Source organism: Pleurodeles waltl, chromosome 6, assembly GCF_031143425.1.
Source record: "Pleurodeles waltl isolate 20211129_DDA chromosome 6, aPleWal1.hap1.20221129, whole genome shotgun sequence".
NCBI classification, from domain to species: Eukaryota; Metazoa; Chordata; class Amphibia; order Caudata; family Salamandridae; genus Pleurodeles; species Pleurodeles waltl.
The window spans coordinates 1,232,192,966-1,232,208,660 of record NC_090445.1 but is presented as its reverse complement, the minus strand read 5'-3'; the positions used below and the strand labels follow the sequence as shown (position 1 = coordinate 1,232,208,660).

Sequence of the window (15,695 nt, the reverse complement as noted above, 5' to 3'; positions counted from 1 at the left end):
GATCACAAAAGGTACACTTTTAGTCAAGAATGACAAAGTTGGTGAAACCGTAGATGAATTTGTTGAGAAACTAGATACGCTCATAAACCAAATTCAATTAATTTAATGACAAAGAAGCAATATGTCTCAGAGTTATTGATGGATGCCAGTCAGATTCATTCAGACAATGAATGCTGAGGGAAACTCTTAGTCCGGAGTGAGTTCTCATGGCTGCCAGAGCTGAACAGTGTGCTAATTGACAAGCTGCTGACATGGAGGCCTGAGGTGCCCAAAGTGAGTCAGTCATGAACATGAAAAGTAAGCAGAAATACAACCTGAAAGACACAAGGTGATATCTCTGCAGAAAAAGAAGTTATGTTTCAGTTGTGGGTTGACATTTCCACATGATGGCAAATGTCCCAACATCAGACAGATATGCAAAGGCTGTGGTAAAGAGAACCATTTTGTAACCATTTACAAGGCGAAGGAAAAATGAAGTGTGGCATGGCAAGAAGACAAAATGTCTGACCGAACGTTGCAGAACTGACGCTTGACGCACCCACAAGGCCAAGTGACCACATCAGTTAAGACAAATACTCACCAAACAGTCTATTGTCATCTAAATCATTGTCTGAACTTTTGTCAGTATCAGTACCAAGTGAAAGCAGAGATGATTGTGCAATGTCGATGTTTACCCCAGAGGAAAGTGCATGTGTCGGGCTGGTCACGTGTGAAGAGAAATACCAGTCGAAGAAAAGTCAACATGAAAAAGCAACGAAGTCATTCAAACATTCTCCAAAGATTACACTGAAAATAAATAGTTGTTCAATACACTTCATCAACAACAGTGGTGCATAGTTCAATAATATGCATGAGGAAATATATGATGAACTATCTCCACTACCACGACTGATGTCACTGAAAACAAAAGTGTACACATGGGCTGCATCAACACCCTTGGAAAGTAAAAGTTAATTCATAGCAACTATGAAGCAAAAGAAAAAAAAAGTTCAAGCACGCATCCATGTACCTCAAGGTATGGCGTCAAGTGCCTATTTACTCCGCTTCATCACAGCTGCTGATATGGGACTGCTATCAGTGAAATACAACAAAAATGCTCAGCAAGAAATAGTAAGTCAGTTCCTTTCATTATTTCATGGGTTAGGAAAACGTAAGACTATGAAAGTACAAATGCATATCAATGAGGATGTTCCTCCTACTGCTCAAACACACAGAAGAACTGCATTTCATTTTCAAGAAGCTGTTCAAAAGGAACTCAAATCATTACTTAAGGATAATATCATTGAGCCTTCTACTGATCCAACACCTAAGGTTTCTCCCATAATGGCAGCGCCCAGACAGGACAGGGAAGGAGCAGTACGCATCTGGGTGGATATGCATCAAGTGAACAGAGTAATTGAAATAACGATATCCAGGTCCGCACACTGCTGACATGATAACACAATTGAATGGTGCGAATGTCTTCTCTCGCCTTGATTTAAATAAAGAATATCATCAGTGGAAAACAAGGAGAATTGCAGGTACATTACAACCTTTTTGTACACATATTGATCTGTTTCGATACAAAAGACTAAGTTTTGCTGTGTGATCAGCTGCAGAGATTTTTCACAATGTCATTAAAGGTATCATAGAACCTGTTGTAAATGCTTTCAACCACAGTGATGACAGTTTTCATAGCTAGACAGAAGGAACATGACAAATCTCTAAGACAAGTGTGTCATTTACAAGTTGTTGCAGTTTTAACATGAAATGCTGAGAAATGAGAATTCAATAAGACAAAGTTAAAATCCTTAGCCCATGTCTTTTCTGATGGTGCCATGACACCCAATCCAGTTAAAGTACAAGCATTGTCAACTGCCAGTCCCTCACAAAATGTTTCCATATTATGTTCATTCATTGGGATGGTGTGATGCTATTAATTGTGTTTGGCCAATGACTGTGTTTCACCACTGCACATATTAGTTGCTCAATGTTCACCAGTAGTACATTACATGTTGTGTTCAGTTTAGCTGCCTATTGGCTTTAACATTGAGTTAGCCATTACATTCTGTATTCAGTTTAGCTGCCTATTGGCTTTGACATGACATTAGACATTACATTTGATATTTAGGTTAGATGCCTATTGGCTTTGACATGGCATTGGACATTACATTATGTATTCAGTTTAGCTGCCTATTGGCTTTGACATGACATTACATTTGATATTTAGGTTAGCTGCCTATTGGCTTTAACGTGGGGTTAGACATTGCAGTTGAGCTGTGTTTTTCCACAAGATGGACCAAGCTGTTTTCTTCACACCAGACCTTAGCTGATAAGAGGACGTAGATTTTGTGTTTACCTCGCAATCCAGTCTGAGAACGGGGAGCTCAGGAGAATTGGCCTCTCATAAAGGTTCTTTGGCTCTCACACTGAGTTTGCTTTTAAGGATGACTCTGGGCTACGGTGAGGTAGATTAAATCTGCTTGACTTCAGACAGGAACTAGACGTCAGTTGCCTACCTCTCGTTTGGGTAGAGAATCTCTTTCTCGCAGTTGAGCGGAGTCATCAACTTGCAGACCCCAGAAAAATGAAGCTGAATAATGGCCCTACCGCCTTGCCCATACAGTGATGAATTTTGACTTTTATTCTTTGCTTTGAAGTTATGCTATAGTATAATCACCTATATTTGCTGTGTACATTGAAACTGAGAAGTACTTTGATATATTTCGCTTTCATTGCTGCAACTACTTTTGAACGTGTGCTTCCAATCTACTAATTTCGTCTCTCAGGAACTTGTGGGTGGGGAATTAATAACAATAAATGTCTTCTTTAAACTCAGAAGTGCATTCCAGAGAGGTTCTGTAAGCTCGGTTATGAGATAAGAGGGAAAGCAGAACAGATGGCCAGATAATGTTCCAGGTATATACAAGACTTTGCCACTGTGAGTGTTCAATTGAGATAGTTGACGAAAGAGAATGTTTTATTTCACTGCTCACATGAATGCAAGCAAAGTTTTAAGAGAATTAAACAAGCTATGAAAAAACACTACTGAAATGGCACATTTTGCCAAAGCTAGATACAGAAGTTGTTGTTAACGCTAGCCAAGTCTGGTTAGGCAATATCCTTGCATAGCACAGCGGACAGCCAAATGTTCGAAGACATACTGTGGCCTATGCTTGTAAGTTTGTCCCAGACTGAACATACTTATTCACAACCTGAAAAAGAAAATTTAGTAGTGGTGTGAGCTTGTGAACATTTCCATGTGTTCCTGTTAGGAAAACGTTTCATGCTTATGACAGATCATCAAACACTGCAGACTATCTTTGGCAATCCAGAGGATAAGATGCCTCCACGCTTTGAACGTTGGGGTCTATGACTGCAAGAGTACAACTACACAATTGTGCATTGTGAAGGGAAAGATCAAACCCTGCAGACTACTTCTCAAGAGTGCCTATATAGTGTCAAAGTACCCCATCTAACACTGCTGAAGCCTACATAAACTTCATTGTGAAATCAAACACACCAGCTGCCATTTTGATTGAACAAACTGTCACTGCCATGAGTCAAGACAGTGACAAGTTAAAACTAAAAAACATTATCACACATCAGTCATGGAATGGACATACTCGACCTCTTACCAGTGACAGTTGTCAAAGATGAACTGTCCATGACAAATGAAGGAATTATATCGAGGGGGTCAAGAATTGTCATTACAAAGAGCCTGCAACACCAGGAGAAGTGCCCCATGAAGGACATTGTGGAATTGTTGCCATTAAATGAGCTCTCTGAGATTGAGTCTGGTTTCCTTATCTCGACGAAAGGGTTGAAAGAGAGTTGAAGACCTGTCACTTATGCACTTGCCTGTTGTCGAAAACAACACTCAACACTCCTTAAATATGTCACATTTGCAAAGTATGCCTGGAAAAGGATTGCTGTTGACTACTTTTTTGATCCACTTGAGAATGGACATCACCTGATGCTGATTGTGGATGAATACTCTTGCTTCTCACTAATTGAATTCTCTCTTCTATCATTCAGAACAGAGTCATTAGGAGATTAGATGGCATCTTTGCGACACGCTGCATTAGTAAAGCTCATCCTCAAGACGGTCTTGAATTCTACCTTATGAGCTTACCATTCAACTCCTCAATCGACCACAGGTAAAATCCCTGCGACACTAATGTTCTGGAGAGCCATGATGACCAAGTTAACTCAGTGGACCAACAAACAGATCCAGATCTGATGAAGAGACACGTACAACAGACATGAGTCTTAAAAAGAAAATGAAGACTATGCTGACCAAAGGTGACATGCAAAGAACATTGTCTTCACACAAGGTGATCAAGTGCTTGTCTGTCAGTCACAAAGACATTAATCCGATGCTCCTTTTGACGCTGAGCCATTTTATGTTGTAACCAGCAAAGGGCACATGGTGACTGCCCGACATCTAGGGAAATCCATCATGTGAGATTCTTCTCACTTCAAACATGTGGCTTAACGTTCGTCGGACACTGATGTCAACGTAGAGACTGGCTCAAAGAGGACAACTCGAGGCTCCTACATTCCGAAAGAAGATCATGGACACACTGAATACTGATTCCCAGCTTCTAAAGACATGATCAGGACGAGTTATCAAAGTGCAAAGAAGGATCACTAAAGTGTTATAATGTGAACATGTAAAAAAAATTGCAATATTTTTTTGTTTAACAGAGGGGGGAATGTAGTGTCTTGTGAGCGTATATGATGGAACACTCTTGGCTCCTGAAAGGCTCTGAAGAGTAATGACATAAGTGTTAGAACGTAATTAAGTGAATGCATGTTTAGAATGTTGAGTTTGAAGTTACAAACAGAGGAATAAAGACTTGTAATGCATAGCTGTGTGTGTGGCATATTAATTGGTGGGTACCCAGGCTGGGGAGACCATTATAAAGGAGTCCTCTTAACATTTGAAAGCTCTTATAATTGAAAAAAATATTTGAGGGCCGTTGGATAGAAGATTTGCTTTTTAAAAATATTTCTTTAAAAGTGTCTGCGACATATTTTAATTCTAATTTCACAGATTAATTGTAACTGAGTTTCCAGTGATGCTCTGATTGGTGATGTCTGATTTTTGCACTATTTGCTCAGATAACCAAGGAGCTGGTTACGTGTCACTACTCACTAAAAAAGGATGTACTTTCTTTCTCTGTGCAGGCATGTTCAGTTTAAGGAGTTTTGTGTAAGGGAATTTGAAGCATGTCTCTTTAGCTTTTGGTTCTATTACCTTGTGGGGATGGTAGGCTCTGCGCACATCCAACCTTCTTAGGCTTTGCTCTACCAGTCGGAAGCCTGTTTTATTGAATATGTTTGTCATTGCTACCTTGTATTTCGTACCACTCATCACTACCTTTTACGCAGAAAGACAAAGGCATAAATGGGTGTGTTTTAAAAAAACTAAATTGCCAAGAATGGCTGTCCATGTGAGAGTGTTTCACATGAGGAAGGCAAATAAATTAAGTAAATGTATGGAGTACACAGCTCCCAGACAAATCCCGATGGCAAAGTCTCTCCACTAACAAATAGGCAAATAAGGCCAAGCTCTACACAGCCATCTCAGCACTGAAGCTGGATTTTCATTCAAACTCACAAGCATCCAGATAATGTTTATTGATTAGGTTGATTGTGGTGACTTTCTTCAGCTCTGCCAGGACTGGGTGGTTGGCTATGTCCTGCTCCCTCACTAATGCTGGTGGCCCTTCGTCACCTTTGCTCAAGGGTCAGTCCTCTGTTTCTTGTTCTCGGCCCCTCAGACTCTTGACTCATCCTCAGCTTTTGGAGTTGATAAGTCCATGGCAGGGGCATGAAGCATACAAAACAAACGGCAAGGGTGAATATCGGGGGCTATGGAAACCACTGCAGCAGTGGTAGCAAGCCTCTGCTCATGTCAGAGAACTTCAGAGCCTGCATGTCTTAATGACTGAAGCAGCGGCACCCATGTAACACCTATTGGTTGTTACCCTGATTGGAGGTCTCATCCTGACCCCAGCTGAGTCGTGCCTCTCTGTGGTTCTGCCACCTACTTGAAATTTCATACACAGCCATCAAACTGGCGGATAAGTACTCGGTGTAGGGGACAGGAGGTGTGAGGGAAGTGCGGGGATGGTGTCAGCATGGCGTCAGGGATGAGAGGTGCAGGATGTGGAGTAGATTATTAGGTTGATCCACAGGTGGCTGGTGGCTCAGTGTGGCTTACGTTGTAAGCCTTATCCGGAAAACATTCACAGTGAGATTCTGAGAGAAACACATTCTTTTGTCTTGGATTAGTTGCAAGCCTTTGTTAGACCCTTGCTATTTTTAACCACCCAATCAATTCGTGGGGCACCAGCAAAATAAAAAATAAAAATAAAAATCTCTGATTAAACACAAACGCAAATCATCACGGAACAAGAGCAGGATCCTTACATCTTCAGTGGATTTTTCAGCTAATGGATAATGTGACGGAGCCGTATAAGCAGGAGTCCTTTATCAACACTAAGATCTAGGATACTGAGCAGAAAGGAATCAATACAAAGGAAATACACACCAAAGCAGAATCAGCTAATAATCAGAAACAGTTTTAGCCGGCTTGGGTTGAGTGGGTGATCAAGAAAAACCAAACCTAACACAATACTGGAGAATCAACGTGATACAACCCTTGTAAGTAAAATCTATATTGTCATTTGTTGCTCAGTGGTAGGGAAAGAACCCTGGACTATAACTCTTGGGTGGTAATTGCGCACCACCTTTAACCAGTTTGTCCAACCTGAAACAGCTTTTCCTAGAGTCTGTAACTCTGAGTTGTTCAGTAAAATATGCCATAAGCAAACCATTAAATGTGAATGAAATATTTGGAAAATCCAGCACCTATTCTCCTAAGTAAAACAGTAAGCGAACAAATGAGTCTGAAATTGGAGTGGGGAATAAGCAATTATCAAGGAAAGAGAATACTCATGTGAAATCGTGCAAGAACATTGTAGTGCTTCTATGGTTCCAAAATATGAAAGTGGTAAAGGCACATAAAACCCGAACTATAGCAACTTACAAAAATGAAGCATTCAGTGCAGCAGCAGCTAAACAAGAATAAGATGGCCTGCACATACTTGCTTAGGGGTGTGCACTGTAGTGCATGACCCAATTGCACTCTTTCTGCAAAAACACTCAAGAGTAATATCTTAATTGGTGAGATCTCAGATACTACAGGTGTTAGCGAGAAACAGACATGCCAGCTAGTGTGAGAATGGGAGATATCAGCCGTCATGCCTGTCCTATGTGAAACAACAATCTTAAGCGAAAGCGTTCTAAAGAGCACCAGAGAAGTACTACACCAACAACCCAGAATATAAGTATCTGCAAACGAGAAGCATGAATTTATTTAGGGATGATAATACCTGCGAGAACTGATCCCCTTTTAACCTTAGGTACACAATATTTTACAGCGATCTACTCACAGACTGCATAACAGATACCTATATAATAATATGTAGTACAATACATTAAACACTAGCTTACCAGAGTGAAGTAGTGGAGATGTAGTGAACCATCTGGATAAATGGTAGAGGGTCCGATGTAGCACCACAGCTTGTACAGACACACTACACCAGAAATTAAACAAATCAAAACAATCATGTCTAGAAACAAAACACTTTTTAACATGTAACCAACAAGCTGTAATCTGATATCTTCTTATGCATTACAACAACACTCTAGTGATTCATTCAATGCAATCTCGTAAGGTTATTCACATGGAATATTATAGTACTTAGGTGATGGAACCAGGTGATAATTGGGTTGTTGCAGTTCTTTGGCAGGATTTCGTACAAGAAAAGAACAGGCAGCCTTCAATTAGCTATAACATACAATCCATTAAAGAAGTTTTTATTACAAACTCCTACCCTAATGTGTTCCACCTATTTATAATGAAGGTTTCAAAATTCAGACATCCTTCATCTACTCAGCTGAAATGGCTGTTAAACATTGGTGTTAGTTCAGAAATGTCACAGATCTACTAGAGTCGATGGTCCACGTTATTATTTCACACAGGATCACCAACTTCATACTCTCCATGTTTCATGCATTTATTGAAACTTTGCAAAACTCTTACCTGCTCAAACAAGGTCATTGCAAACTTCTGGTGAGAAATGCAATGCTGTGCAGTGCAGATATCCTCCTTTGACTCATCAGCAATATGAAAGTGAATTCTAATAAGAAGGTTTTCCTGATTGAAAAAGAAAAACAACATAAGGAAAAAACTGCAAATAACCTTGTTTACAGGCCTAGTCTTATGCAGTGAGGCAAAGTGCTTAAAGAAATGCTATTCCTTGATCCACTGTGCAATATCCACTAGCCCACTTGGAACACTAAAGCATTCCACAAATTCCTTTGCTTCCAGACAGGTGACTGACTACCTAGAACCACAACATTCTTGAAACAGGAAACTTACTAGGCATGTGTATCACCTGTAGGGGGGACCTATGCCTACATGTCACTCATAGATGCACCTGGCCAGTATGACTCAGAAAGAGTACACATATTTTAAGAACTAAATTGTGATTAACAATCAAATTTGATATAAATACAAATGTAAATGAGCAATTAATGGAAACAGAACGACTAATATTTGTTCTCATGAACTGCATGACTGTAACAGTCAACATCAAACTATGCCTCACCAAGAGGAATGCGGGATCCCACAAACCAAGTATTTGCTATGTGGTTCCAAGTAAATATCCCATTTTTGTTGTGATCCTAGCTCAGAAAGGCTTAATTTCAAGCTTGCCTGGAAACTGCCAGTCGCCAGGAAAGCTTGCATGTAATTAACTTGTTAACATGATTAAGTTATAAATGTGTTGCTTTATACATTTATATTTCTTCAAAGATATTATAACTACTCCTACAATTTCATTAATTTTAGCCTTTTGAAAATATCATCTTAGTATTGGATACACACAAAACACAGAATTTCTAGGCTTCCTCAGGGGGATGATATGGGTTAGAACCTCAGAACTCAAACACACATAATAACACTGAGCTCATTATCAATGAAATGTCTTTACTTTAAAAAAAGAAAAATTACCATAATAGTGTCACAAATATATACACAACTTACAGTTGGCAAGAAATCATACCAAACAGTGACAACAGTAATAGTGCAAACATTATTTTAAATTCCCTCCTTAACAGGGCATTGTAGATAAACAATTACAAGGGTATGCTTAGAGACTTTGTCAACTGAACACCCAATCATTAATGCAGGTCTTTGCCTTTGGCAATGCACAAGCCATGTTACAAAATACTATTGAGTTTACTGTAACTTTATTTGCGATCCATTACCACAAACCATACCTATCTGGCTTTTGCACATTTCCATATTTACAATGAAAAACAATAATTTTAAGCAATTTACTAAATATGCACTTTTCATTAAAAATTACCATTGCACCAATAAGGACAAACTAACATGAAAATATTTCTGTCTTTTACAATGGGTAGTGAAGAACATGTTACTTATCTTTAGCAACAATCTTTCTGGCGAATACTCTATCTATCCGCAGCTTATGAATAATACCCTGGTGTCCAACTGGATTCAAGTACTCTCAGAACAGTTCTCCTCTGTGACAGTAGGTGGCATTGTGCAGCTCCGAGTCAACACTGCTCAACTCCAGAAGTGACAAGTGGAGCTGCATATAAGCTTTACCCAAATGGCACTGAAGTCACTTGTTTTCTAGGCCATCTGTCCCTTGCAGATTGGTATAGCCAGTGTGCGGATCCCTAGAAAGGGAACTTTTTCAATGGGAAAGAGTCTAGTTCACAGAACAGAGAAGTGGGAGGGCTGAAGAGAAATCTGCAGTTAGAGTATCCACCAACAAGACTGTTACAGAAGGTTTGTTCTGATGCATACTTCTAACCTCAGATTCCTCACCTTGTGAAGAGATACCATTGCATTAAATCACCAGATGGTGGGTCTATGAACTGACTTAGGCCAAAACCGAGCCATCAAAATGACCTTCCCAACATACTTGACAGTGGAGGTAGAAGGGCCTCATAAATGTATGTACCGAATTCCATGTGGCCGCCTGACAGAGGTTCAGGTCAGGAACTCTGCATATTAAAGAAGTGGTAAAGGCTTTGGGTCTGATGGAATTACCCCCACATGCCTACTGGTGAGTGCTTTTTGCCATTGCATAGTAGATCCTTATGCAGGGAACAATCCATCAATGGGATGGTCTGTTTTTGCACAGCTTTACTGTAGGGAGCTGGTTCTTTATATAGCATACCAAAACAGGTAGAGTGTGCAAACAGTCCAGGGGGTTCCCCTACTAGTGGACTGGGGCTTGCTCTAGCAATCCCAAGGTGCTCTCTAGGGGGGGGGGGGGGCAAAGGGGGGGTACTTACCAAATTAGTCACTATAGTTTAGTGACTACATATTCCAATTGGTACAATGGACCCCCCTTTATAAGCCACTAGCATATGGTACCTATGTACCCAGGGCACTGGGGTTCCAGGAGATCCTTATGGGCTGCAGCATATCTTTTGCCACCCATAAGGAGTTCAGACAAACCTTTCTTTAGGACTGCCACTGCAGCCTGAGTGAAATAGTGCCCAAACTATTTCACAGCCATTTTCACTGCACGTAAGTAACTTATAAGTCACTTATTTGTCTAACATTCATTTACTGAAGGCTAGGTGCAAAGTTTCTAAGTGTGAGGGCACTCTTGCACTAGCAAAGGTGCCCCCACGCTGTCCAGGGCCAATTCCTCGGACTTCGTAAGTGTGGGGATACCATTACACGCATGTACTACATAAATGTCAATACATATATGTAGCTTCACAACGGTAACTACGAATATGGCAATGTGAGGTGTCTAAGATCATGGAATTGTCCCCCATTCCAAGTCTGGTATTGGGGGGCCAATCCCATGCACCTTGGAGGCTCACCATGGACCCCTCCACTACTGCCAACCAGTTCTCTGAGGTTTCCACTACAGCCTCAGCTGCTGCCATTTAACAGACAGGTTTCTGCCCTCCTGGGGACTGAGCAGCTCAATCCCAGGAAGGCAGAACAATGCATTTCCTTCGGGAGGAGGGTGTTACACCCTCTCCCTTTGGAAATAGGTGTTACAGGCGTGGGAGGGGTAGCCTCCCAGAGCCTCTGGAGATGCTTTGAAGGGCGCAGATGGTGCCCTCCTTGCATAAGCCAGTCTACAATGGTTCAGGGACCCCCTGTCCCTGCTCTGGCACGAAACTGGACAAAGGAAAGGGGAGTGATCACTACCCTGTCCATCACCATCCCTCTGGTGGTGCCCAGAGCTCCCCCATTGTGTCCCTGGTGTTAGCCATCTTGGATTCCAAGGTGTGGGGACACTCTGGAGACCTCTGAGTGGCCAGTGCTAACAGGTGACATCAGAGATCCCTTGTGATAGATGCATACCTGGGTAGGTAGCCAATCCCCCTCTCAGGGCTATTTAGGGTCTCTCTTCTGGATGTTTCCTCAGATTCAGCTTTCAAGACTCCTCCAGGAAACCTCTGCTTCAGCTTATGACTGTCGGATCAATCGCAGGGTGCTCCAGAAAACGCTGTAACTGCAGCAAAGTATCCAGCATGAATCCAGGGACCTGCAACTTCAGTTCAAGGCAGCATTTGCAACAGTTTCCAAGGTTTGCACGCTCTGAGGACTGCCTGTCTTCATCCTGCACCAGAAGAACCAAAGGAATCTCCTGTGGAGTGACGGAGTCACTTCCCTGCTTCTGCAAGTACTCTTGAGCGACAACGACTGGTAATCTGGGACTCCTCTCCTGATGACGAGCATGCTTCCTAGAACACAGATGGTGGACCAACGTGACCCAGACTGTCCTAAGGTCCAGCTGCCCAAATTTGGTGGAGGTAAAAGCTTGCCTCACAGTGCTGCGACAGTATCCCTGTGCTCCCCATCATCTCCAGCTCCTTGAGCTTCTGTGCACTGCTTCCAAGAATCCTTCGTGCACAGTGTAGCCCAGATCCCCAGCACTCCATTCTGCGACGCACAACTCGCTGAGTTGTTCTCTGGCGGCATGAGACCTTCTTTTTGTTGTGCTGTGATGACTGCTCTTTGCATCTTCTTTGTCCCCGTGTCCTGGGACTCCTGTCAGTGCTGCCTGGTCTTCTGTGGGCTCTCTGACGTGCTGAGAGCCCCCTCTGTCTCATCAGTTTGAGTTGAGACTCCCCGGGTCGCTCCTGGGTACAGGCAGCTTCATTTTGACACAAACCGCATACTTGTGTGAACCAAGGCTTGCTGGCAGAATCCAGCGACACAAACAGCCTGCATCCAACAACTCAATGTGGGACATCTCATGCACCTCACAGGAACCCGCAGCCATCCTCTTTGGTGCTCTTCTGTACTCTTCTTCTTACCGGAGAATCCCCTTTTGCACCAACTTCTAGGTTGGCTGGGGCTCCTGTCCTTCCTGGAATCTTCTGCGACTTCTGGACTTGGTCTCCTCATTTCACAGGTTTTCAGGTCCAGGAATCCACCAGTTGTTGATTGCAGTCTTGCTTGGTTCTTGCAAAATCTTTTATCACGACTTGTAGTGTGTCACGAGGAAACTTGCAGTACTTTACTCCTACTTTCCTGGGCTCTGGGGTGGTGTACATTACTTACCTCTGGTGTTTTCTTACACTCCCAGGCGCCACTCTACACACTACACTTGCCTAGTGGGGAATTCATGATTCGCATTCTACTTTGTAAGTATATAGTTTGTGTTGCCCCCTAGGTCCGTTGCAATCTATTGTATTTTCTACTGTTTGCACTATTCTATGACTATTTACTTAACTGATTTTGGTCTCTAGTGTATATATTGTGTATAATACTTACCCTCCAGAAGGAGTATTGTATCTAAGATATTTTTGGCCTTCTGTCACTAAAATAAAGTACCTTTATTTTTGGTAACACTGAGAATTGTCTTTTTTTGTGTATAAATACTGTGTAACTATAGTGGTATTGGAGGAGCTTTGCATGTCGCCTAGTTCAGCCTAAGCTGCTCTACTACAGCTACCTCTAGACAGCCTAAGCTGCTAAAGCACCGCCTACATTTCACTAATAAGGGATAACTGGACCTGGTATAAGGTGTAGGTACTCACTACAAACCAGGCCAGCCTCCTACATTATGGTTGAGGAGCCTTACGCTTATCAGAGAGGAGTGTTAGACATTTACCATAGACACAGTCAATAAATGGCACACAACTCAATGAGGAGATCCACATCAATTTACAAAAATAACAAGTATCTTTATGCAAATTTAGACACCAGAATTAATAAGACCAGGTAAGTATGTTTTGCAAGAGAAATACTTTCAGGTTTCAAAAGTCAACACTTAGCAAATTTTTGAGTGGCAATGTTATCCTATGGAGGAAAAACAAATACTGCATACAGGTACAGTACAGAGAGTTATGGGATCAATCTCCTGAACATTAGGTAAGTATGGGATGAGGTCCAAGGCAGCACTAACAAGTCACCTCTGGGTGCACTGGGGCAGCCGGGTGCAGACATGCTTTACAGAGTTGAGTGCCCAATGTTATCCTATGGGAGAAAAACATGTACTGCATTTGGGCATTTCACAGTGACTTACAGGACCAGTCTCCTGGACTTAAGGCAAGCATGGGGCAAGATCCAAGGCAGCACCAACAGGTCACCGTAGTGTCACTGGGGCAGCCGGGTGCAGAGGTGCTTTTCAACACTGGGTGCCCAATGTTGGTCAGTGGGGATCGGTTTGGTTAAAAAAAAAGCTGCAGGTTTGGACTGGGAGGCCAGCTGGGCAGAACCAGCAAGGGGGCTCAGCTCTCACGATGCTTGAAGATGTGGGAAACCTTAGGCCCTCTTTTCCACGGGCCAGGAGCAACGGGTGCAAAGGTGTGTTGAGATGTCTAATTTTTGTCACCAGGACACTTGTGCTCGAGGGGACTGGCAAACAGAGGCTGCAGGGGCATCAGTGAGTCCACAGTGGGCAAGTTTAAGGTGGGCATTGTCTCTGGAGGGACAGGAGACCACAGTGACGCTTTTGGCCCACTTCAGCTCAGGCTAGGTTGCACAGGGGGAGTGATACTTTCCAGAGTCAGGTATGGTGGTCCAGAGTCCTCTCCGGTCTCCTGGGGTGCCTGCAGGATGCGGAGAAGCAGCTCCAGTGCTCCACCGGAGTTCCTGGATCTTTGTTGAAGGCAGACAGTCCATCCCAGGGTTTTGGAGGCACAACAGGTTGCAGGACAAGACAACTTTGGTGCAATGGCAGATCAGCAGACAGGTCTGCAGGGCTAGTGCCAAGTCAGTTGCTTCTTCCTCAGTCTTTGCTTTCGTGGCTCCGAGGTAGTAGTCAATGGGCTACTTAACCCTGTCTAATGGGAAGTGGGCATAACTCTGTACCGGAGATACTAATTCTGCCAACACCAAGATAGTAGATTTCAAAATGTAGTGTTTACATCTGGCAGCTCACCTTAGGTGTGTAACTGACCTGAGGGGTGGACACACCTCTCTGAATACTACATTACATCTCCCTGCTGAGGGAATCCAGATCTGCACACCAAGAGCAGTGTTCTTCTTTGAAGTCCCCTGCCCTGGAATGCAGATTTGCAGGTGATCCTGTTTGGAGGGGTGTAATAACACCCCTGCCAGAGCAGGCTTTGTTCCTGTCTGCCCCGGAGCAAAGGATCTCACCCTTGGGGGTCAGAAACTTGTCAACTGGTGGCAGGTTAGTCAAAACTAGTCAGCCACCACACGGGTAGGGGGTAGGTTTTTAGGGGGCACCTCTAAGGTGGGTGCATGTATTAATAAATCCTAGACTGGCATCAGTGAGGGTTTATTAATATGAGATTTTTGATACCAAACATCCCTATTTACAGTGGAGCCATCAAATAGCTGAGAAACTCATACTGACCATAGTCCAGCATATGCACTTAATGCATTGGCTTCCCTGTTCACTCACTATGTCTGAGAATCGTCCAAAAAAATAGCAGGGGCGTATCTGCTCTTGCAAATATGTCCTCAAGTGTAATATAATGCACCTTGCCTCAGGGCTGTAAGGCCGGCTGTAGGGGTGACTTACATATATTGTATGCAGTGTTTGGGGACATGGCACACAGGTTATGTGCCATTTTCGGTTTTAATTTTTAGCTGCACTTAAAGTCTGCCTGCGCTAGGTGAAGGGACCCTGAGGGTGGCACAGTACATGTTGCAGCCCTTGGGGATCCTCTTTGGTACACATGCCCTAGGTAACAGGGGCACCATTTACTAGGGACTTACAAGAGTGCCAAAAGTATGGCCAATTTAGGAACAAGAGCACAGTTTTAGGGAAAGAGATCTGGCACTAGGCACCTGGTTAGCGGGAACCCAGTGCACTTTCACTCACATAAAATACCAGGCAAAAAGTGGGGGTGACCATTTTTAAAATTGACACTTTCCTACATCTACCCTTCTTTGCAACTAAAATCCCTCCAAAGAGTTGATCATTTACTCTGTGTTAATTGATATGATCAATATAGAACCCAGTGGAGGCTGGCATGTATTTAGAGTGGTGGGAAAAATATGGGTGATATTTAAATAATTGTAAAAAATTTCACTTACCCTTCATTTGCCGCACAACATCCTCCTCCCTTGGATGCCTTCTCTCCTCAAAGTTCAGACAAAGTAAACTGCACTTCCCAGTCCTGGCCCTGCTTTCATGCTGTTAACAGCA

General features: G+C 42.8%; 1 protein-coding gene across 2 annotated transcripts in view; it reads right to left on the bottom strand.

The window, feature by feature from the left end:
• The window catches only part of USP54 (ubiquitin specific peptidase 54), a 1,958,070-nt gene that overhangs the window by 1,449,277 nt on the left and 493,098 nt on the right, over nucleotides 1-15,695 (bottom strand). For both annotated transcript variants that reach the window (XM_069240548.1, XM_069240549.1), the window contains exons 5-6: nucleotides 8,099-8,212; nucleotides 7,507-7,589 (exon numbers count right to left, since the gene is read on the bottom strand). In XM_069240548.1, the coding sequence (XP_069096649.1) occupies nucleotides 7,507-7,589; nucleotides 8,099-8,212 (197 nt within the window). The remainder of the gene's footprint in view (nucleotides 1-7,506; nucleotides 7,590-8,098; nucleotides 8,213-15,695) is intronic.